General features: G+C 35.0%; 2 protein-coding genes across 3 annotated transcripts in view; one reads left to right on the top strand and one right to left on the bottom strand.

The window, feature by feature from the left end:
• LOC110463649 (bactericidal permeability-increasing protein-like) overlaps positions 1-578 on the bottom strand; it is a 26,229-nt gene extending 25,651 nt beyond the window's left edge. Inside the window, exon 1 of the mRNA XM_021518445.1 lies at positions 385-578. Coding sequence (XP_021374120.1) covers positions 385-502 — 118 coding nt within the window. The 5' untranslated portion in view covers positions 503-578. The remainder of the gene's footprint in view (positions 1-384) is intronic.
• Positions 1-19,050, top strand: part of LOC110463637 — a 69,527-nt gene that overhangs the window by 43,350 nt on the left and 7,127 nt on the right. Inside the window, exons 2-3 of one of the 2 annotated variants that reach the window (XM_021518424.1) lie at positions 10,096-10,145; positions 14,408-14,800. In XM_021518424.1, the coding sequence (XP_021374099.1) occupies positions 10,143-10,145; positions 14,408-14,800 (396 nt within the window). In that variant the 5' untranslated portion in view covers positions 10,096-10,142. The remainder of the gene's footprint in view (positions 1-10,095; positions 10,146-14,407; positions 14,801-19,050) is intronic. The other variant, XM_021518431.1, reaches the window with a different exon arrangement.

Consider the following 19,050-nt stretch of genomic DNA (forward strand, 5'->3'; position numbering starts at 1 on the left):
GGGGGGGGAGAATCAGAACATCGTCACGCTTCTGTTCTGATCCCATACTCCCCATGCTCGGTAGGATTTCCATATCCCTCACATCTGCAAACTATAGTCTATTTTCATCAGTCTCCAGCGCATTGTAGAAACAGGAAGTTAATATTACATATATTATTAAAATAACGATATAGCGAGTAATTCATTTATAGTACATATTTGTTTTTAGAGATGGGATTTTATCATCGTTTTTTTTTAATACAATCAACAGTTAGTGTGAATTTGTTTGTTAATAACTTTGCCCAAATTTGAAATCAATGATAACAAAAAAGGCAACGTGAAGTAAACTTACACACAAGGACAGTTGAAAAATTTAAAATGTATGGTTCGACATGGTTTACTAACCGTAGTTTAGACCTCCCTCTGTGATCCGTATCTTCATTCCACATAAAGGATCTGTCGACGGCACCGCAACACATATTCCGATACAGCCACATAATACTAGTAAAGAACGACCGGCCATTTTCTTACATGTTATAATGTAGAACGTGTTATAAAGTTAATTTATAATTCAGCGAAAATCTTCCGGGTTTATTTATACACCTGTGGAATACCCGAAACCTTACCCCTGAACGCATATAATTATATACTACGTCAGCTAAGGAAACAGATATCAATATTTACGTGTTAAAATACGTTTATTAACATGTTTGAATATTAACTCGGGGTTCGAAAATGTTGGGGGAAAAATCAAGTTTAACTCCTTTACCTGTATGAATACAGAGAAAATAACATAACTTAACAGGAAATTCACCTTTAAAGTCATGTATATGGTAGAACAGTGGTTGGGCACTGTGACGTATAGATCAGATTCATGTTGTTTATTTCCCTGTGTTTTACAACACATTAAAACATTTACAGTATTTACAAAACAATACAAAGACATACACAAAAGTATACATGTACATTACGAAAAGTAGTCTAACATATATACATGCACTTTGATCTTACTTCAAATATAATGATAGACATGATATCCCAATTCAGTTAGATACAGCATTACACATCATAACAATACAGAATGTCACTTTCAGATACATTATGATATAGCACATCACAATTTGATATCACACATTGTTACCGTAGAATTGTATATAATACTCTATTATATACTATAATATAAAATAATATAATGTCCATCACATTTCATATTGTATAAATACTGCATCAAGATTGTTTTCTATATATAATTTCCGTATGTTATATATTTAAACAATAACTGGTTGCCTGGATGTAATCCAGACAACCAGGTATTTTTTATATTTACATATTTTTCTTTTTTAAGACATATTCCTACAAAAACCATTTGCCCTGCCTCAAAATACATTTCAGGCGACCATTTTGTTTGTTTACATATTCCTACACCTGAAACAGGCAGTTGTAATTATAGTCGAGCAGTTGTAATTATAGCCTATATAATTACACTTGCCCTCTAACACTGTTGTAATGGGACGGCGCGGGGGCAAATGTAAATATAGTAGTATAATATATGGAAATAACCGGATATCATGAATTCAAAATGTATTTTTGTAGAAATTGAAGATTCTGGGAAAAGCACGAACATTATATACACAGTCAAAACTACAAAAAAGACCTATCTTTTTATAAATAACACTGCCTGAATCAAATCAATTATATACTCAGGGGGCAAAATTATTAAGCATTAAGGGCTTTGAGAACAAGAATACCGGTGTGATATTCTATTTGAATCATGATGAATGATATTCTGTTATATTCTCTGAACATGTATTACATCTAGTGTTCTTGTAGGTTTAATTTAAAAAAAAAGATCAGACAATCCGGTTTTGCAATTTGATAAGAAAATAATGACTTTCTGTCTTTCAGTGATGCCATTTTTCAAACTACAGCAGAAAGCATCTAAAATTGGAAGAAAGTAAAATAAAATACACCAATCTAACTTATGAAGAAATGCGCTGAGATAATTTTCTGAGAAGTGACACTGTCGGTGGTAATTTAGGAATAGCACATCCTTTCTTAACATGTTTATCCCAGTTTGATAATTATCTCTATGTTTCATCTAGGCCTTTTGTCCGTTAGTATATGCTATCTGATTAAGTGTCTCTAGCAGAAATAGCTAGATGTTGATTGACAGTTTTAACTTAATTGTACGGGTATTTATTCACCAACGATCCGATTGTTCTACCTTAATATTTATATCATTACCTTTATACCACAGACCAAAAACTTCAATCAATTTATCCATGCTTTGTTTTGAACTATTTGAACCCTCGATTAATTAAAAACAAATCCATAAAGAAAATATTAATGGATTCATTAATTTTGAAATATTGCTAAATTGAAACGCTTCACACCCGCTTCATTACGCTAACAATGTAATTCACACAGACCGATTATAACGATTTTATCGGAAATAGAGCAGCAATTTATTGAAAAATGTGTTCACATGTGTATCATGAAAGTCAAAATATTATAGGTAAATAATAATAGGAAAAGTGTATTCTGATAAATAAATCGGCTTCGTTCCATTTACCAATGTACAATATGAACGGGTGAAGGGCGACAACTCTTATACAACGCTTCGCACGTCTTAACCACTTTACTTAGTACAGAGAAAAATACACATATAACGTCCACACATTCGTTTAATAAAATCAATCCACCTAGTTATTATGTGCACTTTATTTCAAATTCAAAGGTACACATATTTGACAGAATAAGCGATAATACAACTGGTCAATGTGTTTTTATTATTACATATTTGATTCTAGTCCGTAGTCGTATTATTAATATTTAACAGATTTTCACGAGTTTATATTTTTCGCTTCCCTACACAAATATTAAAAAACCAAATAACTCATACATATAAGTCTTATACAATGTTTATCATTCATAATCTGCATCATTTAATGATATCGGACTTCCATTAATGCGTTGTCAGTCGTTGTGTCGACATCTGTGGTGAACGAACATAATTTGATTACAAGCAGTACTTAGATAAATATGAATAACAACACCGAAATTTATTTCAAACTAATGGAATGCTTGGCAGGTCAAACTCATTCAATATACCAATATGAAATTAAAATCTTCATAAGTTTTATCTATTAAACATCTATTTACACATGATATTTGCAACGCATCCCTTTTGGAATTTAAAATAAATGAATTTTTGGACATGAAAGACGATTTTCAAACAGGGTGTATTTAAACGTGTTTAACGTCCCATCAACAGCTGTGATCATTTAATGACGGGCCCCCGTATGTGTTTAATGCATGTGTGCATGTGTTTAAGTGTACATGAGGCAGGTTATGTTGGTGTATTTGCCTCCTTGCGATAGCGCGGATCTGATGCCGACTTTAAAGTGCTACCTCACTAAAAAAAACGATGCCGAAGGCACCCAGGACTGTATTCAACCAGGTCACATTATACTGACAAAACGGGGTAGCCAATTATTGCCATTTTCCTAAATGCTCAACTCTTAAAGTGATTAACAACTACCATTTTAAGGACTTTAAACGCTAGGGCTAAAAGTAAGTTAACTATTGTCAATCAAGGCGCTAGGAAACACAAAATCTCAAATTTTGCAATTGATGCAGCAATTTATTATTATGGTCGCTTTGGTGTCCCAGACTAGACGGCACAAAAGCGAATCCCCAAATCTTTAGGAGTTCCCACATTGGTTGCCTCTTACAACACGCAGACGGAAACAGCAGTGGTATTCTTTTCCCAATCCCCTATACTATCTGCAGGGGTGCTGGACATATTTACCGATCTTCGATGTGGGTGTATTCATTTAGGGATTAAACGTAAGTTTTTATCATTCATGATATTATGAACTTGAATCGGTAACCTCTGTGCTGCAGAAATATAAATAGTACTAAATATGTACAGTATTGAAAATTCGGTTAGCCTTTCGTCAGTGCAATTACATTTCTGAAACAGCCTGTTGTCATCTTAATGTTTGTCCCCTGACGACGGTGTCATGTTGTGCTAGGCAATAGGATAAGCTTCAAAATGACACTGACACAACTTAGCGTACAGCCCTCTGGTAGCTATTTCTTATGTTAGTGTTTATATAGGGACGTGCAGCGGAAATGTAAATACACAACTGTTTATATATATGGACTTGTCTTACATATTGTCGCACGTGTCATAGGCTGGTTAAGTTAAACAACGAAACGCCGACTGACTTTTGTCAAATGATTCTCCCCCGAGGCTGTAAGGCTCCTAATGTCTGTCTTACTCGTTCATCATGTTACTTGTACATCGTTTGTCGTCTAACATGTTGGTCGTTTCACTAAGAGGGTTCATGATGGATGTTTTTATTTATTATACCGCAAAGCAGATGTCACCAAAAAGCCATTTTTTATACGATTATTCACGGTTGAATGATACACAGGTGGCAATTTAAAGTAAAATGTGCAAATATAATTAAACTGAGTAATATAAAATTCAGTTTATATAAATTGATTATTTGACAACTAAATAAAGCCTTATGATAAAATAATTATACGTAAAAAAAACATGACAACCTGTTGAGATTGTGCGTTGATATATATAGTTAAAATTAAGCGAATAAAAAAAATTAAAACGAAAGTTTCAATTTGATATAACGTGACTATTTCATGTAATATTTAAATACATAGATAAAGGCAAATACAACGTATATGGTACAACCCTATTTGTACGTGATCTAGATGTGGTTTCCTGGCTCCCCTTGACTATTTATTGATCCCTGTCTTACAACGGCAGACCAATAAGGAAATCCATTTTAGTTTTTTCATACACTCGGTTACAAATGTACTTACCCTTTATTTTGTTTTTAAAGTAATAGGATTGTGTCACCATTTCTCAGTAGAATTTATTCAAATTTTGTAGTTATATTGCTTTGAAGTAAAGAAAATGTTCTGCCACAAAAAAAAAAAAAAAAAATAGGTTGTCTGAATTTTAAGGATTTTAAATGGAAATTTATGTAAAAAGGAGTGTATTTGGAGAGAAAAAATTGAAACACACAATATTTTGTCAAAATAATGTCAATAAAAATGATACTAACATAGATTAGTATTGCATTAATGTATATCAATTTCATAAATACTGAAATTGTGTAAAATTAATCATCTATAAACGATTAAAAATTGACATTTTATAATAAAACCGTATACACATAGTAATTGAATGCAAGAGTTATCGTTCTTGAAAAACCTCACAGTAGTGAAATAGGTAGCCGGTTTCCTGGAGTACAGAAAAATGGACACATGCGACTCATTGATTAAAAAACAACTGAATTAATGACTGGATTGCTTTGCAATACTTTAATATTGAAAGAACACACTGTTCTGTCAATAATAAGCATACAATATTCATCACTTTAATATTAAACATAAGATTATGCGGAAATTGTGATACTGTCTCCCTACATTGGATTTTCAACTAGGGATGTACTTCCTATTTCCGTTTAGCAATACACTCCTATGACCTTAAGTATATCCTTGTACAACTGCCAAAAACTGTAATCAAGTACTGGAAACTATATTTTCCAGCTTGATTATAGCTTTGATACATCATTTCTATACAGAAAAACCATACGTTACGGGACTTTTATGAGAAATAATAAAAGAAGAAATAAACAAAATATAACAAGACAAAGTATTGTAAGATAATCAATAGTCCACCATCGGTTATGATTTCTATATTTAACAAAAAGTACACTTATTCCAGGATGTACCTACTGTTAATAAAGTGACCGGTTACACAGTTTTTACTTACCTAGGATATGGAAGATTTTGGTGACAGCAGCAATTTGCAGCCATGGCAAAATCGGGAAAAATGCACGGTACAATGTTAGCAATGAACGTAAAATATCCTTCCTTTTAGTGCATCAAATATTCCAAAATGTTCCTCCATACGAAATCAATGATATTTCCAAGAAATCTGTTACAGCCGGTGAAATAGTATAGAAGATATGCTCCGGACGAGAGATAAGGTCAAATTTCAAAAGAGAGATCACAGTGAGGTCATAGTCATCCCAAGATGTCTTTGTACACCAAATCAGGTTACTGCAGGCGAAATAGTATAGAAGATATGCCCCGGACAAACTATTTGAAAAGTAAAGTTCAAAGGTCAAATCAAAGGTGACAGTGACATAATTCTGCACTCTGCACTCGGCCATCCACAGATGTCCTTGTAAACCAAATCTGGATACTCCAGGTGAAAAAAGTATATAAGATATAACGCGGACAAACTTCTCAGCCGGGAGGACGGGCGGACGGAAGAACGGACGGAGTGATTACCTATAGTCACCCCGGAAACCGGTTTGGGACTTATTTCAGCGGAGCTAGACGGGATTCGAACCTTGAACTTTAGATTGTTATACCATCGCTCTAGCCGATTGAACTACCTAGTCTTCGGTCAACTGTTCTACAGTTGTATCCAAACGAAACGAAGTTAAGGGGCGGGTCAGTANCCTTGTACAACTGCCAAAAACTGTAATCAAGTACTGGAAACTATATTTTCCAGCTTGATTATAGCTTTGATACATCATTTCTATACAGAAAAACCATACGTTACGGGACTTTTATGAGAAATAATAAAAGAAGAAATAAACAAAATATAACAAGACAAAGTATTGTAAGATAATCAATAGTCCACCATCGGTTATGATTTCTATATTTAACAAAAAGTACACTTATTCCAGGATGTACCTACTGTTAATAAAGTGACCGGTTACACAGTTTTTACTTACCTAGGATATGGAAGATTTTGGTGACAGCAGCAATTTGCAGCCATGGCAAAATCGGGAAAAATGCACGGTACAATGTTAGCAATGAACGTAAAATATCCTTCCTTTTAGTGCATCAAATATTCCAAAATGTTCCTCCATACGAAATCAATGATATTTCCAAGAAATCTGTTACAGCCGGTGAAATAGTATAGAAGATATGCTCCGGACGAGAGATAAGGTCAAATTTCAAAAGAGAGATCACAGTGAGGTCATAGTCATCCCAAGATGTCTTTGTACACCAAATCAGGTTACTGCAGGCGAAATAGTATAGAAGATATGCCCCGGACAAACTATTTGAAAAGTAAAGTTCAAAGGTCAAATCAAAGGTGACAGTGACATAATTCTGCACTCTGCACTCGGCCATCCACAGATGTCCTTGTAAACCAAATCTGGATACTCCAGGTGAAAAAAGTATATAAGATATAACGCGGACAAACTTCTCAGCCGGGAGGACGGGCGGACGGAAGAACGGACGGAGTGATTACCTATAGTCACCCCGGAAACCGGTTTGGGACTTATTTCAGCGGAGCTAGACGGGATTCGAACCTTGAACTTTAGATTGTTATACCATCGCTCTAGCCGATTGAACTACCTAGTCTTCGGTCAACTGTTCTACAGTTGTATCCAAACGAAACGAAGTTAAGGGGCGGGTCAGTATATAGGGAACACACAATGTATGGGACAAGGATCCTTAAATGTTACTGTAGTGGACAAGGGCAGATAACTAGCACGAGACCATAGTGAGACTGGAGGTCTTTAGTTCGACACCCATTCTGATCATGTGGCATACTTTCCTTTCAAACAGTGTTGTTTATTAGTTTTGTTATCATTATCTATACATTCTACAAGACACATATTTTTTACAGAAACGATGTATTAAAGATATGTTCACGACAATAAAAAAATGTTTCGCATTCATAGTTACATTCTTTATCAGCAGTATGGTGAACGTTAGCACTTAAACTATGCTTGTTATCCCTTTTTACTGGATAAATATATCAAATACAAATAATCTACTAACTCACAGGTAAGCATAGAATATACCATAGAAGGATTTATTTATCATTTGTTCTTTACGGCTCAACAACACAGAAGAGGTAATAAAGGCCAATAAGAGGTAGAAAAAAAATATATAAAAGGAGATGACACTAAACAAACGGAAAGGTAAAAGACAACTGTCAGCTTGTAAATTGAAAGTGTCCATTGCTAGTTATATATTTTTGAACAGACCAACAGTTTATAGGTAGGTAAGGATATTATAGAGACATTTACTGTTTTGAAAAGGGATTTGAAAAAAAACAGCCATACCTAAGAAATTATAATTACTATAGAGTATTTCAGTTCACATTAGTGTGAATCTACTAAATCAGTAAGACCAATAATAGTCCAATACATTGTAAATGTCGATGTTATGATATTCCCACATGGATTGAAGCTCCCTTGGAGTATTGCACCAGATAAGCAAACACGTCATATGACACCATGGAATTATCATAAACTTAAATATATCGAATATCACATGTGTTTCAAAAAGTTCTGTGCCGGCTACTTCGACATAACAGTCCGATATGTCCCCGAAAAGAAGTAATTCGAACTAATAATAGGTGAAACTAGAAAAATGTTCAAAAAAAAAAAGAAAAAAATGCCGATATTTTCATAAGTACAAGAAGAATTGAATTGAATTCAAATCATTTATTGTCTTTAGGCTTAATATCAAATAATTATAGATCAGGTATTCTTAGATAGTAGGCGTCGTTTGATTTATTGACAATACCATGAAAATCTATGCATTTCCTTTTGGCGTGACAAGATAGGTGTATGCATTTACTTTAAACATGGAGATGATCCCGGTGAAATGCTCGCATTTTCCCCTATGAGTAAATTAGCTCGAAAATATCCACATGCAAATTTGTATTTATCGTTGAAATATATTATAAATTTATATCATTTATAGATTTAAGAATCGTTGCCAACGCGAACCTTTCCTTTTCACGATCAGTTAAAATAGTCACATCGCGATGATTTTTCCACAAGCAAAAATTCCACCATTACATTTTATGCTTTTACTTAACTGGTGGTTTTTTTTTTAACTATTAACACCGTCTTGTTTCAAATGTAAATATAAAGTTAAATAAAACTCCAACAGTTCAACTCATGACGGAACAGAATGTGATGAAGAATATAGGAAAGTATCGTATGTAATTGAGATAGGAAGATAACTGCTCCTGAGGGGATGAGAAATCTGAATAGGACTCTAGAAAGTGAGGGGATTTTAGTCATTTACCAAAATAAAAGTTCCATGGTCTCATTGCACTTTCTTCCATCGACACACTTTTGCAAACAAAATACAGTTATATGTACTAATTTATTTATACTTTAATTAATATAAAGGCAACTATCATAGATACTCTCGGACCATTAAAATGTCGATAAAAAAAAAATCGAGACAAAGCAAAATCTAAAACAACATGCCGAAATATTCCACAAAATTTTAAGAGTAAAGATGTCTTCTATCCATGCTTAATTTAAAAGGGGAAATGTTCACGTTGTGAGTTTTTAAACTTATATTATTCTCGTGTGGATATTTTCACGTTAATATTCCCACTGCATAAGAAATGCGAGCATTTCCACAAAATTATCCAATGTATAGCCCTGCTCGGAAGGTATCCGTAAATGATAAACAATTCAATGTTCAATTTCAACAAATTGTATTGACCAAATAATATAACAATGTCAAAAGGATTGGACAACGGGCTTAAAGCCTATATAAGTCCCCTCCCCCTTGGTGGTATATATATGAACATATTGTATTGATATTATAGTTATAAATGATACAGATTTTGCTTACTGTTTAATGATTAATTATCGACAGTAAGCAACATAAACAATTCAAATATCTCTTCGATGGGTTTAAGTACATTTCTCCAGGTTCTACGTATCCCGGGTTAAAAAAGTGCGTACATAGACACTATTGATTGATGCATGTTTTTGTTTTTCATATTTTTTTTCCAGATCACCACCCCCACCTCACAGTAAGAACGTATGAACTTATTAGCGTAATCTATCTAACTCCAAGGCAAGGCGCGTGACCACTGTACACTCATTCACAAAGCTGGACGAATTAAAGTCTCACTTTCTGACAGGTTAAAGTTTATCAGAAACAAATCGGCCGTTTTCTAATAAACAGGTGTCAGGTTTGATGACTAGGGTCCGGATGTTTATGTTCTAAGGAGCCGTAAGGTATAAATGCTGAAGATAAACAAATATCTCATGTTTATAGTTTATCTTTCAGCAGCTGGGAGGACAACAAGTGTTTTTGGTTGTCGCTTAGTTGCAATAATGGTGAGTAGTGGCGATTATTTACTTATATAACACAGACATAATATAGACACGTTAAAAATCCTTAAAAGGTCACGCATTTTTCTTTGAGAACAGGTGAAATATTTCTTTTTGATTGATTTAAACGGAAAACATATAAATATTCATAATAAAAACCTTAATAATTTCCTAGAATTAGACTGGGTTCGCCTAGCCAGATTTACACGATCAAATTGTCATGTGCCATATGGTATTTTAAATAATGAATTAATATATCAAATCTCAAAATATATTTCCTTCAGGCAATTTGATACTGAGAAACATCAAAATTTAATATTTTTATAATGAGGTTATTTTCGTTTAAACAGGGATAACCTATGAAGGGTTATCTAAACTGTTATAACTTGTGTCATGGTCCTTTTGATTTTTTTTCAAATCAATATATTTAAACTAATCAAAAACATACTTTGAAATTTAAAATTGTATAAATATGACAGTCGATTCTTCAAAACATAACTATGACTTTACCCCATATACATTTAACTAAATGCATGATGACATAATGGGAAAATATTCTTCAAAACAAAAGTATGATTTTACCGGCATCAAATTAATGTTTCATATATGCTTTTTTATCGGATTATTCAAATGAAACATATAAACATATCAATAATTTAAGACATGATAATCTATAAAATAATTCACCAATTTCCACCTTGCATATGCAAAAAAATCAACTATATTAAATGCAGAAGATATCCATTATATCTATATTTGAAATGTTTTTCATTGATCAGTTTCCGTTTTGCATTTAAATATTTCCAATAAATTGAATGCAGAAAGCATACATTTTTAGCTCACCTGGTCCGAAGGACCATGGTGAGCTTATGCCATACCGCAGCGTCCGTCCGTTGTCCGTCCGTCCGTTGTCCGTCCGGCATCTTTTCCTTTAAAACACTTCTAGTCATGAACGACTGAGAAGATTTTGACCAAATTTGGTCAGAAGCATCCTTGGAAAAAGGGGAACAAATTTTTTAGAAATGGTGGGTCTGGCCCCCCTGGGGGCTGAGGGGCGTGGCCCAATAGAAGAAATATAACAAATTCTTTAAAATCCCTCTTCTTTTGTAGGAATGAAAGGATTTGTTCAATATTTGGTCAGAAGCTTCCTTGGGGGAAGGGGAACAAATTTTCTATAAATGGTGGGTCTGGTCCCCCTGGGGGCTGAGGGGCGTGGCCAAATAGGGGAAATATAAAAAATTCTTTAAAATCCTTCTTCTTTTGTAGGAATGAAAGGATTTGTTCAATATTTGGTCAGAAGCTTCCTTGGGGGAAGGGGAACAAATTTTGTAGAAATGGTGGGTCTGGCCCCCCTGGTGGCTGATGGGCGGAGCCCAATAGGGGAAATATAGCAAATTCTTTAAAATCCTTCTTCTTCTGTAGGAATAAAAGGATTTGTTCCATATTTGGCATGAAGCATCCTTGGGTGTAGGGAACCAATTTTGTATAAACGGTGGGTCTGGCCTCCATGGGCCTGAGGGGCGGGGCCCAATAGGGGAAACATAGTAAATTCTTTAAAATCCTTCTTCTTCGGTAGGAATGAAAGGATTTGGTCCATATTTGGTCTGAAGCATTTTTGGGTGAAGGGGAACCAATTTTGTATAAACGGTGTGTCTGGCCCCCCTGGGGGCTGAGGGGCGTGGCCCAATAGGGGAAATATAACAAATTCTTTAAAATCCTTCTTCTTCTGTAGGAATAAAAGGATGTGTTCCATATTTGGCATGAAGCATCCTTGGGTGTAGGGGAACCAATTTTGTATTAACGGTGGGTCTGGCCCCCATGGGCCTGAAGGGCGGGGCCCAATAGGGGAAACATAGTAAATTCTGTCAAATCCTTCTTCTTCTGTAGGAATGAAAGAATTTGTTCAATATATGGTCAGAAGCTTCGTTGGGGAAGGGGAACAAATTTTGTAGAAATGGTGGGTCTGCCCCCCCTGGGGGCTGAGGGGCGGGGCCCTATAGGGGAAATATAGCAAATTCATTAAAATCCTTCTTCTTCTGTAGGAATAAAAGGATTTGTTCCATATTTGGCATGAAGCATCCTTGGGTGTAGGGAACCAATTTTGTATAAACGGTGGGTATGGCCCCCATGGGCCTGAGGGGCGGGGCCCAATAGGGGAAACATAGTAAATTCTTTAAAATCCTTCTACTTCGGGAGGAATGAAAGGATTTGGTCCATATTTGGTCTGAAGCATCCTTGGGTAAAGGGGAACCTATTTTGTATAAACCGTGGGTCTGACCCCCCAGGGGCCTAATGGTGCGGGGCCCAATAGGGAAACATAGCAAATTATTCTTTAAAATCCTTCTTCTGTAAGAATGAAAAAATTTAGTCCATATTTGGTGTGGAGCATCCTAGGGTAAAGGGGAACACATTTTGTATAAACGGTGGGTCTTACCCCCCTGGGGGCTGAGGGGCGGGACCCAATAGGGGAAACATAGCAAATTCTTCAAAATCCTTCTCCTTCTGTAGGAATGAAAGGATTATGTCCATATTTGGTGTGGAACATACTTGGGTGAAGGGGAACCAATTTTGTATAAATGATGGGTGTAGCCCCCCTGGGACCTGAGGGGTGGGGCCCAATAGGGGAACTAGAGGTAAAACCTTTATAATGCTTCTTCTACCATAGGGAATATGGGATTTTATCCTTATTTAGTCTGGAGCATCCTTGGGCAAAAGGGACTCAATTTCATATGAATAGCGAGTGTGGCCCCCCTGGGGGCAGAAGGGAGGATGGGCCCAAAAGGGGAAACATAGCAAATTCTTCAAAATCCTTCATCTTCTGTAGGAATGACAGGATTTTGTCCAAATTTGGTATGAAGTATCCTAAGGTAAAGGGGAACAACTTTTGTATAAACGGTGTGTCTGATCCCCTGGAGGCAGAGAGGCGGGGCCCAATAGGGGAAATATAGGTAAAACCTTTAAAATCGTTCTTCTGCCATAGGGGTTAAGGGATTTTATCCTAATTTAGTCTGGAGCATCCTTGGGCCAAGGGAACTCAATTTTGTATAAACGGTGTGTCTGGTCTCCAAGGGCGGGGCCCAATAGGGGAAATAGAGGTAAACCTTTAAAATCCTTCTTCTACCATAGGGATGAAGGGATTTCTCCCCAATTTGGTCTGGAGGATCTTGGGCAAAATTAAGGGACTCAATTTTGTATAAACAGTGAGTGTGGCCCCCCTGGGTGCAGAAGGGCGGGGCCCGATAGGGGAAACAAAGCAAATTCTTCAAATACCTTCTTCTGTACGAATGACTGGATTTTATCCTTATTTAGTCTGGAGCATCCTTGGGCCAAGGGGACTCAATTTTGTATAAACGGTGGGTATGACCCCAATGTATGAAAATGGCTTTAATAAATATTTTTAAGATTGGTGCTGTAAGGCATGTTATTGAAATACAGCATAAACGGACCACTTTCTAGTTTTTTATCAAATTGTTTCTAGATGATAAAATGTGCTTAATTAGGCGTACTAACACTTATATATACCACATGTCAGTAGCCTCATTGATAAGGTATATAAACAAAGGTATATCGTATACGAAATTATCATGTTTTTTACTTTGTCTCTCTCTTTGGGCGTATACAAAACTCTTATGTTAAATGAAATGGAAACAAATAAATGTCGTACCGTTAGGAATGATAAGAAAACAAAAGACATCAAAACAAAACAAAGGGAAAAAACATTATGTCATTTATAGCACAAACATTTTTGTATTGTTGTTTCGTTTAACATATGACTTAGGGGTAATATTTCTACCGCTGTGTAGAGCAACGAAAATAGTCATGTTTACATAACATTCGGTATTTTTGCATCAATTTCAGTTAATATTTTTCTTTTGAGTTCAATAAGACATTATATTTATTTGCATAAAATAATTTTCAAATCGAAATTTGCTAAACCAAAATGTAAAACAATTTTTAAGGTGATGTTCATTTTATTTTAGATTTATCTCCCTTACACTAAGCAATGTCTTATAATTCTTGCTGTCCAATATCATTTAATGATAAATTCCGATTTACCTGAATAATATCAAAACATTGAAACTATGTTATAAAATTATAAATTACAAATTGCTAAAAATTAAATGCATTCCTTTTCGGGGAACACATTTGGCAGTATGAACAAGGAATGAATAGCACATGAATTGCTATACTTTGGCGCTCTCTGATAGTAATCAAGTGTGATTTATTTGTTTGTGCAAATTCTAATGATGTGTTGCAATTTTTTGTAGGGTCTGCACAGTTTGTCTGTGGTTTTCGCCCTTGCATTGTTATGGCCATTGAACATCTATGCTACAGGGCATAACATAAAAAGTGACATCGACCACCTCACAGATAAATGCATGCGGTATCGATATCATGACCTTGGCAACGCAGACATAACAATTGATGACGTCACCACGTTCTGTGCATCACAGGCTATCAAAACAATAGACAAAAGTACACAAAAATCCCATCTTTCTGAAGACGCAGTTTTGTACATTCTTGAATTATACCGTAAGGTGTTACAACGCAAAACCGGAAGTAATGACTTACATCCTTCAAATCGGCGGGAAGTACGGACACTCACGAGGTCGAGTTGGAACTCTTTTGTATCACGACTGAATTTCTTAAAAACAAGTATGGTAAGTATTCGTTGAAACAACACTTTGCAATTTTAACAGTTTGCAATTAAGCTCCATCGATAAGACATTGGATCAGTTATCTATAGCCCTGGGTTCGACTCCTAACAAAGTATAGCCTTTCCCTGAACATGAACTAAGTATGGTATAAAGAAGAACTTCAAAAATCGGGAGTAAATCGCAGTTGTAAACAATCTTCTGTTCATCTGGTTGCTATGCAAATGATTTGGAGACATGTTTGTTGTTTTCTTAACAATGACTACTGTGAAATCAGATATCTTTTATGGGGACCACATTTGATGGTTTCCCGAAACAAATACCATTTCATTGGTACATGAATTCGTGCATTACAAGTAACCACTCATACGGCTTTATGTCAAACGTGCAATTACGTCGTTGATCCATGAATTCGTCAATGACGAGCACCCACGAACCCCACGAAAATTAGAGAGTTCACATAAATGTACATTGCATTTGCATTCCTAATACATTTAGGTGTGATACGGATTCGTACTTAATAATGAAATGAGATCCTGTTGCTTACAAACGTTATCCATTGTGCACAGTAGTTTTCCTTGAAAAAAGGTTTGCATTTAAGTGGGTCATATATCATCATAGATGTTCAGAATATGCATTGATTTTAATCCTTAAATTTATATTCTTAACAAGAAACATAAGATATCCATAGCATTGTTTTGGAGGGGGAGGGGGTTAAGTTTGATTTTCAGTTAAACACCCAATTTTGGTAGGAATTTCGACGTATGTTCCATGATATATTTGACATGCCAACCAACATCATTAGGAAAGTATTCTGGATTTTCCGAAAATATTCCGAATTATCGAACCCTTAAATAATGACGGAAGGACCTGATTTATTTCTGTTTGCAAACAACCTAGTAAAATAAATGACATGCATGACTTTTCCACTGACAATTTTTTTTTATTGTAAAATAATTCACAATTATTGGTTAATTTCGCGAAAAAGTTTTTACTAATTATCGCCTTTACAGGCGATCCTATACTGCCATTTCTAACTCCGTTTTTAAGTGAGCTTTTAAAACAAACATTCAACCGCTCATGAAGCGCTTTTCCTCTAAAACACAATAATTAAAAAAAAACAAAAAAAAACGAAATTAATGATAAAGAAAAACAAAAAACAACAACAAAAAGGCTAAAAATAATATTAAAAAAAAACTATCAAAATCTTTGGACAATTATTTTCTAAATTTGGGATAATTTTCTACATTTGAATAATTCAAGCACTGTTTGTATCCAATTTGACCGTATTTAAGATACAGTCAAATTTTATATTCTGTTATGTATGGGCATGCTTATTGTAAAATAATTCCAAATTAATAGCTAATTTCGCGTAAAAGTTAAAAGTTAAATAGTAATTATAAACCAACCATTTGTAACGACAGGGAGATGATGCACTACCACAATGAAATCCAGAAACATCCCGAAATAAAAAATTAATATAATTTTTACAAAGGAAAACATACATATCCTTTCGATGTAGGTGGACATGCTATTTATCATGCCCGTGAACCCTGACAGTTCCTGTTACAGTTCAGTAGCTGCTGACGTACTATAATTTCGATGAATCATTCAGCCCTGTAGTAAATGTCTCACTCAAATCCATCATGACGGGCAGATTGATACACAGTGTAACGGAGTATATATTTGTTTTAATATTTTATAGTCAAAATAAAAATAAAATTAAAAACATTTATATTCATAATTTTGTTATAGTTTTACAATGTGCCGTCAGGTGATGATATAGTTATATTTCCATTAGCTAATTAATGATTATGAGATTATATTTATATACATTTTAGTTTCAATCGTTGTCTGTGGTCCTGCTACGATGATGTGCTATAAAATGAGTGCGCGTAATACACAAACATGTGAAAAAAAATCGTATTCTTACGGTGGTTATCCCTCTTACTCATTGGCAGGAAAAGACAGCTCAAATGAAATTGATAATGAATAATTGATGAAACACATCAAATATATCACAACAGACCAGTGACATAAAAACAATAGCCTGATAAAATCGCGTTATTCATTTTGACAATAGAATAATCGTCGTAAAATGTTTCGCCTGATAGAATAACGTTATCGATTTTTATCAAATAATATTACCACATTCGTATTAATGACAGCACATAATTTTAGATGTAATGTTTCCTGAACTAAGTTTTTTTATTAGTTTTGAATATAGGAGAAAAATAAGTAGTAATAGCTGTGCAATACAGAAATGGCCATCACGTTGTGTACGAATTCTTATCCTCATCAGATACACGGCTACTGTAGTAAACATTTTACCCTCAGCTGGAGTATAAAAAAGCATACTATAGAAAAGTAACAATATATTTCAATACACAAAAGCAGTATCAACAAACACTAAATATGCATCTTGGGTGTAGCTTCTGAGAAAAGGAAAGTCGTGACGTGCGTCATAAGCTTTCGTACTCTGTAACCATTGTTGTCATGCTGTATCATCATACCTCTTCTATATCTCAGCGTATCTAATTTAATTATACTGATTAAATAAGGGGAAATAAAACATCGTGTTTCCCTCTCGCGCTCAGGTTTTACGCGTCGTATTTCCCTTATTCGGATCCTTTCTAGAAAAAAAATAGCAAGAGGCACTCAACCTAAGTCCCGAGTGACTGAAACAGACGACAACAATGGCATATTGCGTTTTATGTTATGGCTCTATTTCAGGTCATTTAAATATTTATTGCCCTCGTCGTAGGGAAACATGATTTATTTGTTCCACTCGGTAAATCATAAATGTATAACAATTCGGCTATGAAATTGGAAATAAATATGGAAAAAGAACACAAATATCATCAATATGTCTGAATGTGTAATATTCATTGTACTCACACATTTAGATTTAATACAAAGCCGATAAAAGTATTGTACACTTAATCCTCTTATTCTCTATTTAAATACCAATATTTTTTCAACAAAATTAGCAAACATGTTTTCAAAATTTACAGAATATATTATCTACGTGACACAGTCCTTTAGTGTTTTAGTGCCGACATAAAAGGGGACCTGCAACCAATTGATGAAACTTGTATTGTGAACGATTCTTTCCGTAGCGATGTTTGATTTTACCTAGACGAAATTGTATAACGTTAGTAAACAATCCACTCGTTTGTTGCCGGCTAGACTGAAGGGCTTTGATGTCTAGTGGAGGCACTTTTAACATTGATTTCTGTTGTTTTATTTACAGTCTAACTTACATTCGCTGAATAACCATTGTTCCTACTTGTGTTATCATCTCATAACGTGACCGGAGAACGTGAAAACGTTTACTGACGTTGGCAACAATGCAAGTGGGCGGAGCTATGCAAATTGTCCGCGAACGAGAAAAAATAGTGTGACGTCATCAACAATAGATGTGGGAGGCGGTAACCAAAGCTCATGCAAATTTGAGGCTGTTTCTTTTATTGAACCGATAACACATTAATCGTTAGTGATATCTGCGTCACATTGCCAAATTTAACAAAATAAAATAAATAGTTATAAAACCTTCATAGAAGAGTATGTTAATACAAGATATAGTTTTCTATTTAAGCAAATTTTCCTCAATAAAACAGAACATTCCATTAAGGTGGGGTTCGGATGGGTTTGGTTTTTCCTCTTGCCTCACCGCATTTTCATTGCTAATCTAAATGTATTATTGGAAAAAAACGTATGCGCCTAAATGCTTTATTTCAAACAAACAAAGCACATACAACGCTCTTATAAAATCCTCCCCGGGAAGCGAGTCGTGTTCTCCGTAAACCAAAGCGGTCTTCGTTAAATTTGTGTTCCAATAGTTTCTCACCCTCGTTATATATAGAATCAGGGACGTATAGTGAAGGGGATTAGCAACTCCTCCTCTGCCTTACCAATTTTATGACACGTCAATGTAGACTTACCTCCCCCTGATTCCGGAGCAGATAGCGAGCGCCACCTATCTCAATTTTGACAAAGCAAGATGGCGTCGATACCGCTTCGTTAGATGCAGAAGTTGGTGTGAAAACAAACCAATCTCGATAAGTGTTCTTACGTCTTTTGTTTATCCCATTGTAATAAGCTGATTGTATTACTTTTAATTGATAAAATCTGTGGTATCATAGTAATTGATGTCTCGTTTTTGGGGTATATTTTTCTATTTTTAAACGCGATGTAACGCGTGGTTCAGAGTATTGTGGTGGGCGTCGATAGACAAAAATGCGGGATAAAAAAAA

This window comes from Mizuhopecten yessoensis, unplaced genomic scaffold (assembly GCF_002113885.1).
Source record: "Mizuhopecten yessoensis strain PY_sf001 unplaced genomic scaffold, ASM211388v2 scaffold1511, whole genome shotgun sequence".
NCBI classification, from domain to species: domain Eukaryota; kingdom Metazoa; phylum Mollusca; class Bivalvia; order Pectinida; family Pectinidae; genus Mizuhopecten; species Mizuhopecten yessoensis.